The 17,913-nt window shown below is 45.2% G+C and overlaps 1 protein-coding gene and 1 long non-coding RNA gene across 3 annotated transcripts in view; both read right to left on the bottom strand.

Moving 5' to 3' along the window:
* The window catches only part of LOC141058798 (uncharacterized), a 100,931-nt gene extending 89,494 nt beyond the window's left edge, over positions 1–11,437 (bottom strand). The window contains exons 1-2 of one of the 2 annotated variants that reach the window (XR_012222318.1): positions 11,317–11,437; positions 9,193–9,270 (exon numbers count right to left, since the gene is read on the bottom strand). This is a non-coding gene — a long non-coding RNA (uncharacterized lncRNA). Of the gene's footprint in view, positions 1–9,192; positions 9,271–9,531; positions 9,774–11,316 lie in introns of those variants that run through there. The other variant, XR_012222319.1, reaches the window with a different exon arrangement.
* On the bottom strand, positions 4,166–6,696 carry LOC141058796 (uncharacterized). The gene is made up of 2 exons (XM_073555018.1): positions 5,243–6,696; positions 4,166–5,148 (listed from the first exon to the last, which is right to left on the bottom strand). Exons 1-2 carry the CDS (start codon positions 5,877–5,879, stop codon positions 4,166–4,168), a joined length of 1,620 nt encoding a protein of 539 aa, XP_073411119.1. The 5' UTR covers positions 5,880–6,696.
* Positions 11,438–17,913: the final 6,476 nt, after the last annotated feature.

The raw sequence follows: 17,913 nt of genomic DNA, 5'->3' as shown, positions 1-17,913 counted from the left end.
GCGGGGAAGCTACAAAAGGTCATTGCTAAAGAAGCCGGCTGTTCACAGAGTTCTGCATCCAAGCATATTAATGGAAAGTTGAGTGGAAGTAAAATGTGTGATAGAAAAAGGTGCACAAGCCACCGGGATAACCGCAGCCTGGAAAGGATTGTTAATAAAAGGACATTGGGGGGAGATTCACAAGGAGTGGAATGCTGCTGGAGTCATTGCTTCAAGAGCCACCACACACAGACGTATCCAGGACATGGGCTACAATTGTCAGAAGCGTCTTACCCAGGCCAAGAAGAAAAAGAACTGGATTGTTGCTCAGTGATCCAAGGTGTTGTTTTCAGATGAAAGAAAATTTTGAATTTTATTTGGAAATCGCGGTCCCAGAGTCTGGAGGAAGAGTGGAGAGGCCACAATCCAAGCTGCTGGAGGTCTGGTGTGAAGTCTCCACAATCAGTGATGGTTTGGGGAGCCATGTCATCTGCTGGTGTAGCTCCACTGTGTTTTATCAAGACCAAAGTCAGCGCAGCCGTCTACTAGGACATTTTAGACCACTCCATGCTTCCCTCTGCCGACAAGCTTTTTGGAGATGGAAATTTCATTCTCCAGCAGGATTTGGTACCTGTTCACACTGCCAAAAGTAACAATACCTGGTTTAAAAACAGTATCACTGTGTTTGATCAGCCAGCAAACTCGCCTCACCTTAATCCCTTTGGGAATCTATTGGTTATTGTCAAGAGGAAGATGAAAGACACCAGACTCAACAATGCAGACGAGCTGGGCTGCTATCAAGGCAACCTGGGCTTCCATAACCCCTCAGCAATGCCACAGGCTGATCGCCTCCATGCCACTCTGCATTGATGCAGTAATTGATGTAAAAATAAATAATACATGAGTTTCACTTTTTGCAAATAAATAAATAACACTTGTATGATATTGAAATTTTGTGAGACGCACCTGTATATATTAGTAGGGATCCTCGCTTTCTGGCATCGATACACACAGGTGCAAAGTCTTCATGGCAAACGAAAAGGTTTATCGCAGGTTATAAACCTACAGCAAACAAACAGATTTAACCAGCTGTCATGCCCCTTTAACAGCTCTGGGTGGATTTCCACCCATGACTGGTAACCAGTTAAATCCCACTGTCCCACTCTCTAACAGCTGGATTTAACATGCCAGAAGCGCATCACAAATCCCGCCCATCAGCTCCTGTCACATGATCAGGAAGTGCCAATGGATTGTCATAACAGTCGAGGGTCTGCAGAAGACCCCCGTGCCGGTCATTGTGAATCTCCTTTGAACGCCAGCTTGTGACCGGCATTCATAGGAGACGGTGATCTTAGCTATACATAGCAGTGCTGAAACTCTGCCATGTATAGCACAGGTGATTGGACGATCGCAGCTTCAGGTTTCCTAAAGGGGCTATTAAATAAAGTAAAAAGTGGAAAAAAAAGTGTATAAAAATATTAAAAAAAAAAAAACAACACAAGAGTTCAAATCAACCACCTTCTGCCCCATTGAAAATAAAACAATTTTTAAAAGAATAGACAGTCGCTGTGTTCACAAATATCAATATAAAGTAAATTAATCAGATCAGTAAACTGCGAAAAGAAAAAAAAAAAACCTTCAAATTTAGGTTTTTTCAGCCACCACAACATTGCAATTAAAGACAATTAAAACATTGTATCTACCCCAAAATGTTATCAATAAAAACATCAGCTCATGGCTCAAAAAAATGAGCCCTCACCCAGCCCCAGATCTTGAAAAAGCCGGATTACTTACCGGTAATGCTCTTTTAATGAGTCCACGACAGCACCCACTGGAGGTATCGGATCCGCCCATTTGGAACAGGAAACCCTACAGGAAAGATAAAAGGGGCGGTCCGCCTTTCCTCCTCAGTTTTACGTTTCAGAGTACCAGAAGGACCGCCAAGGATTAGGCAATGTTCTCTTATTTTAACATCTTTCTTATCCATTATTTGGTTAATATACTTTAACTATTGATATCCTTAGGGGGGGAAGTGAGCGGGTGCTGTCGTGGACTCATTAAAAGAGCATTACCGGTAAGTAATCCGGCTTTTTACTCTTCGCCACGACAGCACCCACTGGAGAGATTCCAGAGACCATCACCTGGGTGGGACCACCGTGCCAAGGATAGTCCTGCCAAAGCTTAAGTCAGAGGTTGATGAAAGATCAAGTCTGTAGTGCTTATAGAAGGTAGAAGGGGATGACCAAACTGCCGCCTTACATATAGTTTCAATCGGAACATCTCCCTTTTCCGCCCAAGAGGTTGCCATTGCCCTGGTGGAATGCGCCCTGATGTTCCCTGGAGGATCTTCGTTTTTTGCGGAGTAGGCTAAACGAATGGCCTCTCTGATCCACCGGGAAATGGTGCTCTTCGTGACTCCATACCCCTTCTTACAGCCCTGAAATGAAACAAATAGGGCCCTACTCTGCCTCCAACTGTTGGACCTCTCAATACATTTTAGGACAGTTCTTTTAACGTCCAGAGTATGGAACTTCTGCTCTTCCGGAGTAAAGGGATTTTTATAGAAGGTTGGGAGGAGTATCTCCTGAGATCTATGGTATTTTGTTGCCACTTTTGGCAGGTAGGCAGGGTCTGGTTTTAATACTAATCTGTCTTGGTATTCTTGGAAAAAAGGTGGATCTATTGACAAGGCTTGGATATCACCCACTCTCCTAGCTGAGGTTAGTGATACTAAGAGGGCCATTTTAAGTGCTAAGTATTTGAAGGGTATTGTGTCGATCGGCTCAAAGGGGTCTACCGTTAGGGCGTCTAAGACCAGATTTAGATCCCATGTAGGGACGGAGGGTATGTGGATTGGAGCTATTCGTTCACATGCTGTAATAAAACGAGTTATCCACTTGTTGCCTGCTATATTATGGCCATATAGTGCTCCTAATGCCGATATTTGTACTCTCAGTGTATTTACTGCTAAGCCTAAGTCTTTCCCCTTCTGCAGAAATTCCAAGATTGGGATTATCGGAACTTCTGCTGTATGAGGTACTGTATGGAATTGAAGACATTTTTTCCATATTCTAGTGTAAATTTGGGTTGTGGACTGTTTTCTACTTTGTAGTAGTGTAGTAATTAAGGACTCCGAGAATCCTCTTGTCCTCAATAACTGCCTCTCAAATTCCACGCCGTCAAGTGCAAGCTGAGCACTTGAGGGTGGAAAAAGGGGCCTTGGGAGAGTAGATTGGTAGTCGGAAGGATCCAAGGATCTGTTATTGACATAATCTGCAGCCACGAAAACCACGGTCTTTTTGGCCAGAACGGTGCTATTAAGATTATTCTTGCTTTGTCGTCTCTGATCTTCCGAATTACTTGAGGTAGGAGGATCAATGGAGGGAACGCATACGCCAGGTTGAAATTCCATGGAACTAGAAAGGCGTCCAGTATGTCTGGGTGATCTGACGGAGATAGGGAGGCAAATGTTTTTATCTGCCTGTTCTCCCTTGTGGCGAAAAGATCCACCTCGGGTTGTCCCCATGCGGCTACTATGTCCCTGAAGACCTTCCGATTGAGGCACCACTCTCCTTGTCGTAGAGTGTGACGGCTTAGGAAGTCTGCCTTTTGATTGCTCTCGCCTCTGATATGAAGGGCCGAGAGGGACAAAAAATAGTTTTCTGCTAAGTTTAAAATTCTTGCCGCTGAAGACATCAGAGTCTCTGATCGAGTTCCTCCTTGTCTGTTTATATATGCCACTGTGGTGGTATTGTCCGACAGGATCCTTACATGCTTCTGTTGGAGCTGCGGAAGGAAGTTGTATAGAGCATAGAACACTGCAGTCAGTTCTTTTAAATTAGATGAGTAATCACATTCCTCTTTACTCCACCTTCCCTGATAAAACCCATTCTCCATGTGGGCTCCCCAGCCCTGGGGACTGGCATCGGTGGTTACGATACAGGATGGAACTATAACCCATGGAACTCCTGAACATAAATGGTCATCGTCTAACCACCACTCTAGGGAAGTCAAGACTTCTTGTGACAGGGTTATTTTGCTCTGTAAATGACCACTATGTCGCTTATCCTCCTGGAGGATCTGGTGTTGTAGCGTACGGACATGGTACTGGGCCCACCGGACTGCCGGGGTGCAAGAATTTAGTGATCCTAATAGTGACATTGCTCCTCTTAAGGATACACGTGGTTTATCTATAGCTGCTTGTATTTTTTGTGAGGATGATTTTTACCTGGGGTAGTAGACATCTCTGGGTCAAGGAATCTAGTTGAAATCCTAGAAATGTCTGGAGAGATTGCGGATCGAGTCTGGACTTTTGGATATGGATGATCCAGCCAAGGCTCTGAAAAGAGGAGATTGCGTCAGTCACGCGTTCAGTACATTGTTTGACTGAATTCCCAATTACTAGGAAGTCGTCTAGATATGGCACAATTAGTGTGTCCTTTTGGCGAAGGTAGGCCATCACTTCTGCCATCACCTTGGTAAATATTCTTGGTGCCGTGGAAAGCCCGAAGGGCATTGCCGCGTATTGGAAATGATGAATCCTTCCCTCGACTTCCACTGCGACTCTTAGGTATTTCTGGAATCTGTTGTGTATAGGGAGATGATAATAAGCATCTTTTAAATCAATCCCTGCCATTACGCAATTTGGGAAAAGAAGCTTTATAGTGGATCTAATTGATTCCATTTTGAACTTATAATTTTTCATAAATGAATTTAGCTTCTTTAAATTAATAATGGTTCTAAATGTACCGTCTGGTTTAGACACCAAAAACAGGGGAGAGTAAAAGCCTCTACCCTGTTGTTCCTCAGGGACATCAACTAAAACTTTTTTAGCTAGCAGGACTCGAATCTCGTCTTCGAGAGCCTTTTGCTGAAGTGAGGAATTAAGGCGAGTTATAATAAAGAACTCATAGCGGATCCGAAGGAATTCAATCTTTATTCCTTCCTTGATTATGTTCAAAATCCATGGGTTTAACGTAATTTGTTCCCACTTGGTAAAAAAAAATTTTAATCTACCCCCAACTGGTGGGTCTAAACTTTTAATTTTTATCTCTCCTATATGTTGGCCCTCTGAAGATGGTACCCTTCTGCTTTTCGTCTTTCGTGGCCCATCTATTCGTTCTGTCCGATTGTCTTCTTCTCCCGAATGGCCGTCTCTTAAAGGTTTTCCTATAAAACGGAATGGGAGAATCACTGAAGGCCTTTTTCCTTTCTTTTGCCTTGGCGAGAATTTCGTCTAAGGCTTTTCCGAAGAGGAACTCACCCTCGCATGGGGTTGCACTAATTTTGGATTTTGACTGTGCATCCCCTTTCCAGCTCTTTATCCACAGCGCGCGTCTGGCGTTATTCACCAGGGCTGCCGACCTTGCTGCCAGTCTTAGGGTGTCCGCTGAAGCGTCTGCCATAAAGGCAGCTGCCCCTCTTATCAACGGGATGGCTGCACGCAGTTTCTCCCTTGACACTCTTTGCTCAATCTGCTGGTCTAATTGATCTAGCCATACCAGCATTGACCTAGCAGTACATGTGCTGGCTATTGCGGGTTTGAATACCCCGGTGGTGGATTCCCAGGACCTTTTGAGCGAAGATTCAGCCTTTCGGTCCAATGGGTCTGCTAACAATCCTGCGTCCTCGACCGGGATCGAGGTCTGTTTGGAAGTGGAGGATATGACAGCGTCCACCTTTGGTATTTTAGTCCATTTTAATAGATCTTCATCAGTGAATGGGTACTTCCGTTTTGAAGCGGATGGGAGAAAACCCCTCTGGTCGTGTTTTTCCCAGTCCCTTTTGATGAGATCTTTAATTGCCGGTATCACTGGAAATGATCTCCTCTTTTTCTCTGCCAATCCCGCAAACATAATGTCCTGCGCGGTCTGGGCTCCCCTTTCCTCTTCACACCCCATAGTATTTCTAACCGCTTTTACCAGGTTATCTACGCTGTCCAGTGGAAAACATGCGCGTCCTTCCACCTCCGAGGATGATGATGAGGACGTGGATGCGGAGCCTGAGTTTAACTCCTGTTCTTCCTCTGATTCTGAACTAACAATGACCTGTTTTCTATGACTGGACTCTGCGGGAGTGCTGGCGCGGTTGATGGCTTGTATTTCCTCCCTAATTATGGCTCGGATATCCTTAGAAGATATCGTCGACCCCTGCCTGGTCTCTTTAATGCATTGTTTGCAGAGTTTTTTGGGGTAGGAGTCAGGGAGAGGCTCTGAACATAATGCGCATTCTTTATGTTTTGTTTTTCCTTTTTTCTTTGACTGAAGTGGGAGGTCAAAGGTAAAGAGAGGGGGGAGGGGGGGGAGGAGAGGAGGTTAGCTTAATAGGTAGAGCATATACTTTGCACACTCACCCAGTGAAGCTTAATACCGGTTCGGATGGCTGAGACGGTTTGGATCGGGTTTCTGCTGCCTCGCTCCTGCGGGCAGTCTCTGTCCTGGCGCTGCGGTCCCTGGTGGAGTTGCCCCCAGCTGAATCCCCTGCTGGGGTCTGCGACTCTGCGGGGGACGACATGGTTCCAACGTTGCAGCGCTGCAGCGCTGTTTTATCTATACACTTATCGTACCCCCGGAAGTCGCCCTGTCACAGGGCGCATGCGCCGCGTCATCGCCATCTTACCCCGGAAGTTCAACCATTACTTCCGGGGTATAGGAGCGTCGGGCGCCGGCCCGCTCCCGCGCCACCGCTACTGACACGCGCGGCTTGCGCGCTCATGGCCTCACCATCCACGCTATACCCCCACCGATGGGGGGGGGATCCCCCGGATGCCAGACCGGCCCGCTCCCTGGTAAGACCGGGCGGCCCTCCCCGGACCCGGCCATTACCACTATGCCACCAGACGAGGGGGGAGCCGTCAAACGGAGTCTCCCCCGACGCTGCTTCCGGACCGCAGCCCCTGCCGTTCCCGAAGAGACCGCACAGGCGGATGCATGGTCCAGGTAAGATCCTGCAGGATCCTGCTCCATTTGGAACAGGAAACCAAAACTGAGGAGGAAAGGCGGACCGCCCCTTTTATCTTTCCTGTAGGGTTTCCTGTTCCAAATGGGCGGATCCGATACCTCCAGTGGGTGCTGTCGTGGCGAAGAGTAAAAATGGAGAAGTCACAGGTCTCAGAAAATGTGGACAAACGCAAGAACTTTTTTACATATAAACTTTTTTTCACCATTTAAATAAAAAATAAACTAAATATATTTGGTATCTGCATACTCGCACTGACCTGGGGAATCATATTGCCAGGTTAGCTTTACCAAATAGTGAACTGTTAGGAACGGCGGAACGCACTAAATAAAAATAATAAAGGGCGTTCGCCGCTCAGGGTCCACCGTGCAGTAGGTGTTACAACGGCTGCTGAGTAATGGCAGACAAGCAAAATATGGCAATATAATGCGCACGGGTTCAACTTCACCCAAAGTGCGCAGAGCGGGCTCTGTTCACACACAGAGGCGCCGCAACATAAACATGCAAAAACGCTGAGCCTGTTAAGAGTCACAGGCCTCAGGTAAATGCACACACGGTATAAGGTCACAGGAGCAGGAACTAAGACAGAGGGGCTGCGTCCATCTAGACCTACCGTGTGTGCGGCGTCGCTACTGCGAATGCCAAGAAGGGATGCAGCGCGGCGCACGACACTGCCGCTGGACGACACAGCTACAAAGCAGGCGCTATGTCGGACGCTAGCGCAGAGGTGCGGTGTGCACAGTGGCCCAAGGCTTGCCACAGACTGGCGCAGACTACTGAACTAATTCCCTAACCACATGCGTAAAATCAGAGGGAAGGGGTTTCATAATAAGTCAGTCACCAGAATCATATATCCGTCACCATACACACATAGCAGTATAGTCTATACTAGCACATGGCGGAATAGCCATGCGCGCTTATTATAGCAGCCGGGACCTTCCGGAAGCTTCCCGATCTCCGAGATGAGATCTGGAGCAGGACCTGAGCACATGACTCCCGATCTCCAATGGGAAACCGTCTCATGAGCATGCTCAGTAGGAGGACAGAGAGACTTAGCCCCTGGAGAGATTTGCTGCAAGGCAATCTCCTCTGCGGTAGATAAAGAGCAAGAGACCGCAGAATGTAAGGGTCTGGATTCCTGCAGAGCAGACGCAGGAACCCGACTCCTAACAGTGAACAATGGTAAATAAATAACCCGAAAAACAACTGCACTTTGTTTTAGGCCAGAGTCATACTGGCGAGGAATACGGGAGAGTGAGAGGCGCAAAAAGCACGCATTAGACACGGACAAATGATTTTCTATGGGGTCACTCGCACCAGCCGTATATTTCTCCTCAGTATCCTACGCTCCGTGCCACTCGCAGCATGCTGCGATTGTCAGCGTACTACGCCCGTAGTACGCCAATGCAAGTCTATGGGTGCGCAAAAAATACGGATTACACACGGACCACACATGTGACTTGCGAGAAATACGCACCCGGTGTCTTTTAGAAACCCTGTCATAGGGCTCCATTATATGTCCATTTTGCAAGCCTGCGAGAAAATCTCGCCATACGGATTGCATACGGATGCTGACATGCGCAAAATACGCGACTACACCTTGATTACGGATGACATACGGAGCACTATTTAGGGGTCTGTCATCCGTATTACGCATGTAAAATACTGACCGTATTTTGCGCTGGTTAATGTGACACCAGCCTTACAGTTTTACTGCACTTGGGATTTTTTTCTTATTTTCCAGTACACTATATGGGAAAATCAATGGTGTATTTCAAAAGTACAACTTGTCCCACAAACAACAAGCCCTCATATGGCTATATTGGCGCAAAAAAAAAAAAAAGTTACGGCTCTTTGAAGAAGGAAGCGGGGAAAAAAACCCTGAAAATTTCTAGAGGTAGAGTGGTTAAATAGGCCCCGGAGTGGAGATATGGGAATGAACAGTCCTACCCAGCTCTTCTGGTCATTACTAAAACCTGGACTATTAAAAAAAACCCTCAGCACTATCAGTGCTGGGGCTTTTTTTTTCCATGATTCACATCACTGAGGCTAAGAACCATGGTGATACATATCAGGACCTGTCCCTCCGTCACCTTACAATATATAGACACGCAAGATATTATAATACAAATACATGCTATCTATACTTTCCTTTTGCATCCTGCATTTTCATGACAAACAATGAGGGTCCAACTAACAAAATGTCAAAATACACAAATGGAGTGTGGTGTTCGATCCCATAATGATATCGCCTACCTTGGCATGGACTCTGCCACTTCTGAGGAAGTTTGTGAATGTCACCATCCTCTGGTACCAGTGAGAAAAAAAGACTGACTGTAATTGGAAAAAAATAAAGATTAATTACTTTCTTCACTTAACATGACATTTTAATTTTTTTTTTTACTTACGGTAAATAAATGTGTTGACAAAAAATAGTTTACGTTAAATATTTTGTAAGGTTTCCCTTTGTGCTGCATGATCTATTGTTAGCAGCAGAATGAGTTAAATGAGTTACATGGATTGTACCCTACTTCAAAAGTTATTCTCAATGGGTTGAGAGTGCGATAAAAGGGAAAAAAAAAATTGTATATTTACCTTTTTTGGCCAGCGCCAGTCCTCCAAACTCGCTACAGTGTTCCCCGATGGTATCAGGGCATTAGCATATCTTCATAACCTGGCCAGACAAAATGTTCTAGTAGAGTTGAGCAACTTCGGTCGGATCGGGTTTCATGAAACAAAATTTGTTTCAGGTGAAACTGGTCCGACTAGGGCAAAAAAAGTCGGAGTTTCGTTTGAAACCCGACCCCAATGCAAGTCAATGGGGAATTAAAGTCGGCATTGAGTGGATGAATGTCATCCGCTCAATGCAGACTTTTATTTCCCATTGACTTGCATTGGGGTCGGGTTTCGGACGAAACTCCGACTTTTTTTGCCCTAGTCGGACCAGTTTCACCTGAAACAAATTTTGTTTCATGAAACCCGATCCGACCAAAGTCGCTCAAACTCTAGTTCTAAGGGAAAGTCTCAGTCTCTTCTGTACCAGTGTAACTAGCTGAATTAATATGGGTGTGCATTAGAAAATACCACCTGCACAAAAAACTGAAGTCTACAACTATAAAGTTGAATTTACATGCTGTGGATTTTGTTGCTGAAAGTACTGCAACTATCCCATTCTTTGAAATACAAAATGAATGCAGCAAAATTTGCAGCCTGGAAATTTACTCTTAGGGCTCATGCACACAACCGTAAGAATTGGTCAAGTGCTATCCGTTATTTTGATAGATAGCACAAGTCCCCATGTTATTCTATGCAGTCAGGAAGATATCTGATTATTTCCTCGGACACAGGGAAAAAAAATCATAGCATGCCCGACTTGCATCTTATAATTATTGGATTGCACCCAGACATTCGTGTCCATGTAAAAAAATAAAAAATCGTACATCCGAGTGCAGTTTGATTTTCACAGACAGACAGAATGGAGCAGATGGATTTTTTTTTGTCTTCTCATCCCAGAAAATCATATCCTACTCAGATCAGAGTCTGTTCATAGTGAGTAGCATTATCGGACCGATTTTTTTGGATGCAAGAAAATTGATCATGTGACCCTCCCCTTAGGCTACGGCTACACAGTGATTTTAGCCACATGGACAATGATCGCTTTATGACGCTCCTACATTACAGTGTAATGCTGGTGAACGGGGTCTCACTGAATGCACCGCAACAAGCAATATGCAAAAGATCACTAATGTGTTTTGCGCCAATTTTTTTTAAAGTGGTGCACGCGGTTCATGAATCTGGTGCAAAATAACAAAAAAAAACTATTTTTGCTTTTAACTGTTTTCTTGCGACTTTTCAACACCAAAAAATTAAAGTTATTTACCGTAACCCCTTTCCGATATCGGGTGTAATAATGTGCCCAGGTTGGACTTCGGCTGTTTGGCCGGGGTCATACTTGCGACTGTGATGCGAGTCTCTGGCATCAATACCCGGCAATGCCGCCGGCACTCGAGACCGGAGTGTGCGGCTGTATAGAAATACATGTAGCCGCACACTCCGGTCCCGAGTGCAGGCGGCAGTGCTGGGTATTGATGCGCGAGTTTCTCGCATTGCGCACGCAAGTGTGATCCCGGCCTAAGACGCAAATACTAAAGCCACTAAAAAGGATCAAATTACTACAGAAAAGCGGAAAAACTGCAATGATGAGTGTCAATAAGTCTCTGTATGGTCGGAGTCCATACACATTTAGAGTGGTTGCATGGAGGAATAAAATGACCGTCTGTATGGTGCTAAATGAAACATCACTAGGTTTCTCTTCTTGGCCAATAGGGCACAATATTTCTGAAGGTTTTCCATGCATTATATGATGGATGGAGCACTTACTTCAGTGCAGGAGGAACAGACTCCTCATCTCCACAACACAACCAAGCAAACTGCAAAAACCTCCATACAGGTGTCAGTAATATTGCAACCAACTGAGTGTCAGTACCAGACAGGAGCAGCCGAGGTCGGATCAGCAATGGCCACAAGCCCTGGATTGGGACATGGCGGTGGCCCATATAGAAAACATTTGCGTATTGTCTGTAAAATTCTACCTAAAACCGTGCAGAACCCTTATGCAAGTGGAACTACAAGTCTCAGCAGTCAGCATGCCTCATGAGCACCAGGCTTGGGTAATATTGTGAAGTCTATATTACAGATGTGTAATTTTTTTTAGGATTGGTGGCGCTTTTTTTTTTTCTCTTTGTCCTCATATTCATTTTTAACCCCCTAAGGTAACATACAAAATTTTCATTTTTGCGCTTTTTTTTTATCTTCCCCTTTTATTTTTTTCATCCCCATAAAGGAATTGTTGTTGTTTTTATTTGCAGGACGAGTTGTAGTTTGGAATGGCACCATTCATTTTACAATATAATATGCTGGAAAATGGGGGAAAAAAATCCAAGTGATGTGGAAAAAAACCCGCAGTTTCAACATTTTTACATTTTTTGGGGGGTTTCCTTTCAACGACATTCATTATGCGGTATCAATGACCTGGTAACGTGATCCTCCCGGTCGGTCCAATTGCGGCAATACCAAACTTGGGTCTTTTATGGAATTTTTATTATTATTTTAGTGGTTAAAACAATTGTGAGTATTGTAAAATATATATATATATATATATATATATATATATATATATATATATATATATATATATATTATACATTTTGGCTTGTGACACCATTATTGCCCCCAACTTTGTTATTTTTCCTTAGGCCGGTTTCACACGTCAGTGTCTCCGGTACGTGTAGTGACGGTTTTCTCATGTACCGGAGACACTGACACACGTGGACCCAGTCTAATGCAGATGTCAGCGTGTTTTCACGGACCGTGTGTCCGTGTTCAAAACACGCTGACATGTCCGTTTTTGTGCAACAGCACGGATCACACGGACCCATACAAGTCAATGGGTCCGTGTAAACACGTACCGCACACGGATGCTGTCCGTGTGCGTTTTTAAAAGTCAAAGGGTTAACATTGAAACTAATTTTTCCAGCACACGGATGGCCTACGTATCCACACGGACAGCTCCGGTACCAGAATTATCTGGACGTGTGAAACTGGCCTTAGATGGAGCCATGTGAGGGCTTGTTTTTTTGCATGATGAGCTGACAATCTTATTGATGCCATTTATGGGATAAATATGATGGTTTTATTGGATTTGTAGGGTAGAGGAACAGTGACTGACAACCAGCAATTTTTTTTACCTCATAGGTTAAGTAATTTTATATTTTTGATAGGCCAGACCTTAATAAATATATATATATATATATATATATATATATATATATATATATATAGTGTATATGTACAGTGTATATATATTTAACCTACTTATTTTTTTAGAGGAAAAAATGGGTGTAATTATTATTTTTTAATGTATTTTTATTACTTTTCGCTTTATTTTTTAATCAGTGCAACTGCAAATGATGGCGGCATATAGTAAAAAAAAAAAATATATATATTTATCTAATGTATGTATGTGTGTGTGTGTGTATATATATATATATATATATATATATATATATATATATTCTGCTGTATACATTAACACAGAAGACTATGGGTGATGCATGCTGTGGTCAGGCACCCATTTAACATATGCCGATACAGCTGCAGCCCTCTTAAGTAGTCTGCTGTATGTGAGGGTAAACTACAAGTCCCAGCCTCATGTGTAAGGAAATTATAGCTATACTTAACTAGTGGACTGGTGGCTACAGACATCTTCTCGGTCTCAGTCTCACCCAGAGAAGAGGTTCTTACACTGCCCACAGCAACCAATGACAGCACGGCATTCATTTTTCCACAGCTCTAAATGAAAGGAAAGCTGTTCTTCGATTGGTTGCTGTGGCTGGCAGTTCTTTTGTATGTAGGTACTATTACCACAGAATGTGTATAAATAGCACATAGCAACCAATCAGAATTCATCATTAATTTTCCTACCATGCAACAGAATAACATCTAGAATCTGATTGGTTGTTATTGGTCACGCTTGCCCCTTTTGATGCTGGATGAATTCCTGTCAGGCTCGAGCTTCAATTCTGAGGTAAAATGAAGGGAACATTATATCAAAACTCAATGACCTGAGGTAAAAAAATATTTTTGACATAATATTGATATAATATTGAGGTAATTTTTAAAATTTTCCCAATTACAGAGAATATTGCTGACATGAACGTGTGGGATCCTATGAGGACGTGAGAGAAAACCAATGTAAGTCACATAATATGTATTACACTATAAAATCTATGTTTTTTTTTTTTTTCCCTAAAGCCTAAAAAAGCCTTAAAAAAGCGTGGTTTTGTAACGGTATGTTCACACAGTTTTTTTTAAGTGTTTTATTTTTTTATTTGGATTCATAGAAAAAAACAAAAAAATCCTTTAAAAAAAACAGAAAAATTGTGGTTTTGTAATGGTATGTTCACACGGAGCTTTTTTCAGTTTTTTTTTAATGTGGGTTCATAAAAAACACAAAAAAAAATGCTTAAAAAATCTAGAAAATTGTGGTTTTGTAATGGTATATTCACACAAAGCTTTTTCAAGTGTTTTTTTATGTAAATTCATAAAAAGAGACAAAAATGCTTAAAAAAAACTAGAAAAATTGAGGTTTTGTAATGCTATGTTCACACGGAGCATTTTGAAGTATTTTTTATTTGGATTCATAAAAAACACGCAAAAATGCTTTGCTTTTGTTCACATAAAAGTTTTTTACTTGATTTTTGCTGTGGATTTTTTTTTTTTTAAAGCCAAAACACTTCAAATTAACTTCTAATAAGTTTTTTGTTAATTTGACTAAGAAAACACGTCCATAGTGCCTTGCGTTTTGAGTATGTTGTATAAGAAGGCATCATGTCGATTCTTTTGAGCATATCTTGCACATAAAACACACATTTTTGCAGTGGTTTGTCAAAGTTTTTTTTTTTTTCTGAGGAAACACTGCAAAAAAAAACAAAACACAAATTATGATTAAGGGGATGTGTACGCGTTGCTGATTTGGCTGTGGAATGTTTCGCACGGATTTGGCTGAATCCGCAGGTAAATCGTCTTATATTTTACCTGCGGATTTAGTGCAGATTTAATGCAGATTTTGTGCTGATTTCGCCTGCGTTTTTACACCTGCGGATTCCTATAATGGAAGAGATGTAAAAACGCTGCGGATTCCACACAAAGAATTGACGTGCCCCGGAAAATAAACCGCAGCAAATCTGCGTGGAATTTTCCGCAGCATGTGCACAGCGGATTTGGTTTTCCATAGGGTTACATGGTACTGTATACCGCATGGAAAACTGCTGCGCATCCACAGAGCCAAATCCGCTGCGGATCCGCAGCCAAATCCGCAACATGTACACATACCCTAAAAAGCATCGAAAAATCACGTAAGAAAAAAACTCATCAAAATTGCACCAGAAAAGGCGCTCATCCATATAAAACCACGTCAAAATCCAAGCATACGATTCGTTATTGTATCGGTACCTTTTTTGTCTAGTTTCAACTAGTAATGAGCGTACGTGCTAGGATAAGGTGTTATCTGAGCATGCTCGGGTACAAACCGAGGGTCTTCGGCGTGCTCGAATAATATGTTCAAGTCCCCGTGCCTGCATGTCCCACAGATGTTCGACAACGGCAACACATGCAGGGATTTGCGGTTTGTTAGGTCCTCCATTCATGTGTTGCGGCTGTCAAACATGCAACCGCAGGGACTCGACCATATTTTTCTCCTTCGTCTCATTGGGGGACACAGAGACTGTGGGTGTATGCTACTGCCGTCTGGAGGCCGACACTAAGTATTCAAAAAACAAGTTAGCTCCTCCTCCGCCGCATACACCCCTCGCCCCGATAGCGGGCGGAAACCAGTTTTTGCTTAGTGTCTGATGGAGGCACACGCAGTCTGGATCTCTCCAGACTATTTTTTTTTTAAATTTTTTTCTCGCTATAAAGAGGAGACAGGGGTGACAGACCCTATTGAAAGGGTCCGATCTCCCCAAACCATCATCGGGCGAGCACGTGCGAGTATCGCCTCCGCGTATCCTTTCCCGCACCGAGGGACATCTCTGGGACTTTTCCCCAGACATCTATTTTTCTTTTTTATTTTGTGAAGATAAGACAGGGGCAACGCATCCTATTGAAAGGATCCAATTTCCCCAAACCAGCAACGGGCAACCACGTGCGAGTGTCCCTCCACGTTTCCTCTCCTACGACGTGGGACATTATGCCAGACTTAGCCCTGTCCACCCCTAGGTATCGAAACCATGGGCTTGCACAGAGGCACAAGACTAGTCTGTGCGGCCCCCACTGCTCCACCAACGCATGACGGCAGTGCTGCGTGGCGGCGGACAGTCCCTCTCCTCGCCCACACAAGGCGGACGGAGCTAGGGTGCGTGCACCGTCCAAAGATGGATACCTCATGACCTCAGGGCAGGTATGGACATGTGGGGAGGGCCCCTGGGCAGCGAGAGGCTCCAGGCTAGCGCCTGCTTAGGGAAAGAGCAGGTCAGCGCAGTCCGTATGCCCCAGCAACTCAGGTGCTGGAGCCGCAGAGTTTGCATAGGACTGTGATCAGCAGCCATTTCCCTCCGTCCTCCCTTCTCCCCCTCCTCTTCCCTCCTTCCTCCCTCACCTGTAGCCGGTATGCGTGGAGATCCCGCGCCAGGGGAGATGCCAGCGGTGGCAGGGAGAGTGCTTCAGGGGGGTACCGGCGGGATCGCCAGGATGGCGCGCCCATGCACGGGCGGGCGGGCAGTGTCCAAATTTAGCCCGCGGCTTCGGCCTAGGCCGCGGGGGGGAAGGCCCGCCCCCCCGAAGTGACGTCATATCTGGCGCCGCCCCCACGTCCGGGGCGGGCGCTGGATAAAATTGAGGCCCCGGCTTCAGAACAGGGTAGGCCAGCATTCGCAGCCTACCCAGAGAGGAAGTAACAGCCAGAATCAGGAGCGCGGGGAGACACGAGGAGCTGGGTAAGTGCCACCCCCGTCCCGGAGCCACACTAGGGCAGGTTACCCTCCTTCTCCTCATTTTCCCTTAAGCCTTAGAAAAAAAAAAAAAGGGAGAGTGAGAAAATTGGCCTTTTTCAGCAGTATGTCTGGGAAAGGGAAAAAGCACACGTCCTTTTATACCGCATGCGTTTCCTGTGGGGTTGTGTTCCCGCGAGCGCAGTCTATTAAGTTATGTGAAGCCTGTAGTTCCGAACGCGCCCAGGAGCCCTCCCCTCCCCTCCCAACGGAGCCCAGAGGTCCGGATCCCCCGGAATGGGCGTTATCACTTTCTCGGTCTATGGCTTCGCTTACGAAGGCGATTGAGACCCTTCAGGCCCCGGATAGGGGTAGAGATGACTGCTCGCCTGTTTGGGAGGGTTCATCCACCTCACAAGGGCCGCCGGCCTGCAGGCGCCACACTCTCTCTAAGCAGACGTACAGGGAGAAAACCCATATGGCGTCTCCGGGCCCCTCCGGTGCTTCGGCATCCGTGAGTGCGGCGTCTCGCTCACCGTCACCATTTTCTGGGAGCGAGCAGAGTTCGGATGAGGACATGCAGGAATCCTTGGACCTGGATACCCCGGGGTGTCGGGAAACGGTAGACAGTGTCATTGAAGCTGTCAATCAGACTCTGGGTATTGAGGAGGATGTCTCCCTAACCGCAGGGCATAAAATATCTTTTAAAAAGGCCAGGCGACCACATAAAGTGTTTAGCACTCATCCAGAGTTCGAAGACATGGTGCAGCGGCACAGGGAACGTCCAGACAAGCATTTTTCAGGACAAAGAACGCTAGAGACGAGATACCCGTTTGCACCAGAGCTCTGTAAGAGATGGGCGGAATCTCCGATTGTGGATCCCCCAGTGTCACGCCTGGCCTCAAGATCAGTGTTGTCAGTGCCTAGTGGTTCTTCCATTAAGGACCCCACGGATCGGCTCATAGAAGGTTTAGCACGCTCGGTGTATGAGGCATCGGGGTCAGCGCTTTTGCCTTCATTTGCGGCAACATGGGTGGCCAAAGCCATGATGTCATGGTCAGAGTCTTTGAATAGAGTCCTACAGGATAGAGACTTGCCGATAGAGGTGTCTGAGATAGCAAATCAGATCGCGATGGCGGGTGACTATCTAATTAATGCATCCTTGGATGCAGCTAATTGCGCGGCACTAGCGGCGGCAAACGCTGTCGCCATTATGAGAGCCTTGTGGCTAAGCCTATAGCGGGCTGATTCAATTTCTAAGAAATCGTTAACTTCCCTGCCGTATCAGGGTAACCGACTATTTGGAGAGGGATTAGACAAACTCATTTCGGATGCCACAGGGGGAAAGAGCATTTTTCTCCCACAGCAGAAGATTAGACTGCCTTTTCGTCAACCGCAGGCGCGCTTTCGAGCATTTCGCACTCCCGGATGGGCAACAGGAGCCAGTTCTGCCACCCCAGCTCGCTACAACCAAGACAGAGAGCGTCAG

The sequence above is a fragment of the Dendrobates tinctorius genome, unplaced genomic scaffold (assembly GCF_039654945.1).
Source record: "Dendrobates tinctorius isolate UK_male_01 unplaced genomic scaffold, ASM3965494v1 ptg000214l, whole genome shotgun sequence".
Taxonomy (NCBI): domain Eukaryota; kingdom Metazoa; phylum Chordata; class Amphibia; order Anura; family Dendrobatidae; genus Dendrobates; species Dendrobates tinctorius.
The sequence above is the reverse complement of the archived record's forward strand: the minus strand, read 5'-3'. Positions and strand labels throughout refer to the sequence as shown.